The following is a 2,079-nucleotide window of genomic DNA, read 5'->3' as shown; positions in this document are numbered from 1 at the left end:
ACCGGAAAATAACAAGGGTTGGCCAGGACGCGTGGAGAAAACGGAACCCTTGTGCCCTGCTTGTGGGAATGTCAAATGGTGCAGCCGCTGTGGAAAACAGTACGGTGGTCCCTCAAAACAGTAAACACAGAAGTACCCTAAGATCAGCAAATCCCACTTCTGAATTGAACGCATTGTCTCAAAGAGGTATTTGTACACCCACGTCCATAGCAGCAGCATCTGTAATAACCCAAAAGTGGAAGCACCCAAAGCATCCATCCACAGACATATGGATGAACAGAATGTGGTCTGTCCATACAACAGAAGATTCTTCAGCCTCAGAAAGGAAGGAAATTCTGACACATGCTACAACATGGACGAACCTTGAGGACATCATGCCGAGTGAAAGGAGCCTGCCACCAAAGGATGAATACTATACAATCCCATCACATGAGGTACCTAGAGTTGTCCAACTCATAGAGACAGAAAATAGAATGGAGGTTACCAGACGCTGGATAACCAGAGGTGCCAGCGGTGGGACTGAGGAGGTGTTTAATGGGGACAGAGTTTCTATTTGGGAAGATGAAAAAGTTCTGTAGATGGATGGTGGTGACGAATGCACAACAATGTGAATGTCCTTAATGTCACTGAACTTAAAAATGGTTACAATGATCAATTTTAAGTTATGTGTATTTCAGGAAATAGGAAAAGGACACTGAGGAGGAGAAGGGCCCATAACCTTGTGAATCTGCTGGCTTCACACAGGCCATATGGGTGCCTGCAACTGGCAATGGAGAAGGTGCCCTTCGTGGGGGTGCATACACTGAGGGGCATTGTGCTGCCAAGCAGAGTCCATCCCGACTCACATCTAGGAGGAAGCCCATGAGGCTGGCAGGTCATGTGCCAGGGACACCCTGGGGAGGCTCTCAGGGCCAGGGGAAGCTTACCTGTTGCTTCTTGGCTGACAGGGGTCAGAGGGTCTCGGTGAATGGGGAGCCAGTTCTCTAGCAGAATAATTCTCAACATGAGGGACAGCACTAAATTCACTTGGGGACAAACCGCACAATTCCCCGTCTTTATGTCCTTCACCTGCTGCAATGCCTCACTCTTATTGCCAGTGACTCTCAGGGAAGGGAGAGCCTCCAGCCTGATGGCCGAGTCTCCTGCTCATTTGGTCCTCTCCTTTGTCTCCACAGCATCTGCAGTGCTGGGGCCCAGCATGACCCTGAACCCTCCATTCACTGGTCTGCTATTTCCTTCACCTGCTTCCGGCCGAGTATCCAGGCCCCCTGGGAGCAGCTGCCACCTGCCCTCGTGACGTCAGCATTCCTTCCTGGTGGCCCTCTGGTGCTGTCTGCTTTCCTGAGGACGCCTCAGATGGTGGGAGCCGCTGGCCATGGCCCAAGTGGGGCCAGGGTTTTCAATATCATTGTCCCAGTCAGGACAGAAGGGGCTCCAGCACAGCCCTCTCACACTCAGACCACTGTCCTGGCTCAGGACCTCCTCCCTCAACTGGAGTGCTCCAGGGGCCTTCTGTGGGGGTGCTCAGCGTCCTGCTCCCCTGCTGTTGGCAGCGCCTGCTGTGGAGACCGTGATTCCTGTGGCATCCACCGGGGGCACGTGGGCTGGCGAAAAGGACTGGTTCCCAGGCCACCTACCTCTGGCCCACCCTCCAGCTGCCCAGCTGGTTCCCACCGTGTTCCCAGGGAATGCCAGGCCACGGCCACATGGGGCTTGTGGGGATGGTGACAAGGCCCCTTCCCAGGCCAAGGCCCCGCCAAAGGACTCCTATAACCCCAGGAGTGTTTACCAGAACTTCCGACGCTGGCAGTGCTTCAAGCACCTGGCCTGCAAGCACCTGCCCCAGAGTCCTGATGCTGAAGCTCTGTCCTGCTTCCTCATGTCAGTGCCCTCCTTGGGGGATGGAGCTAATCCCACAGCTCCCACATGAAGGGGAACCAGGGATGGACGAGGAGGGCAGGCTATTTAGGGGAAACTGTAGGAAGGTCACGTGGGCGACGGCACATGAATTCTCAGCAATTTAATTAATGTCACACTCCAGTATGTGACATACATTCAGGAGCCTTAGGTCAATTGATC

General features: G+C 53.9%; 1 protein-coding gene across 1 annotated transcript in view; it reads left to right on the top strand.

Annotated features, from left to right (window-relative positions):
• Window positions 1-1,175: 1,175 nt before the first annotated feature.
• The window catches only part of LOC103582407 (NUT family member 2D-like), a gene marked incomplete at its 5' end in the record, with an annotated part of 4,776 nt that continues 3,872 nt past the window's right edge, over window positions 1,176-2,079 (top strand). Inside the window, 2 exon segments of the mRNA XM_008564010.1 lie at window positions 1,176-1,298; window positions 1,477-1,881. Coding sequence (XP_008562232.1) covers window positions 1,176-1,298; window positions 1,477-1,881 — 528 coding nt within the window.

This window comes from Galeopterus variegatus, unplaced genomic scaffold (genome assembly GCF_000696425.1).
Source record: "Galeopterus variegatus unplaced genomic scaffold, G_variegatus-3.0.2 Scaffold16113, whole genome shotgun sequence".
NCBI classification, from domain to species: domain Eukaryota; kingdom Metazoa; phylum Chordata; class Mammalia; order Dermoptera; family Cynocephalidae; genus Galeopterus; species Galeopterus variegatus.
Note: the sequence above shows the minus strand (reverse complement) of the source record. Positions and strands in the feature narration are given on the sequence as shown.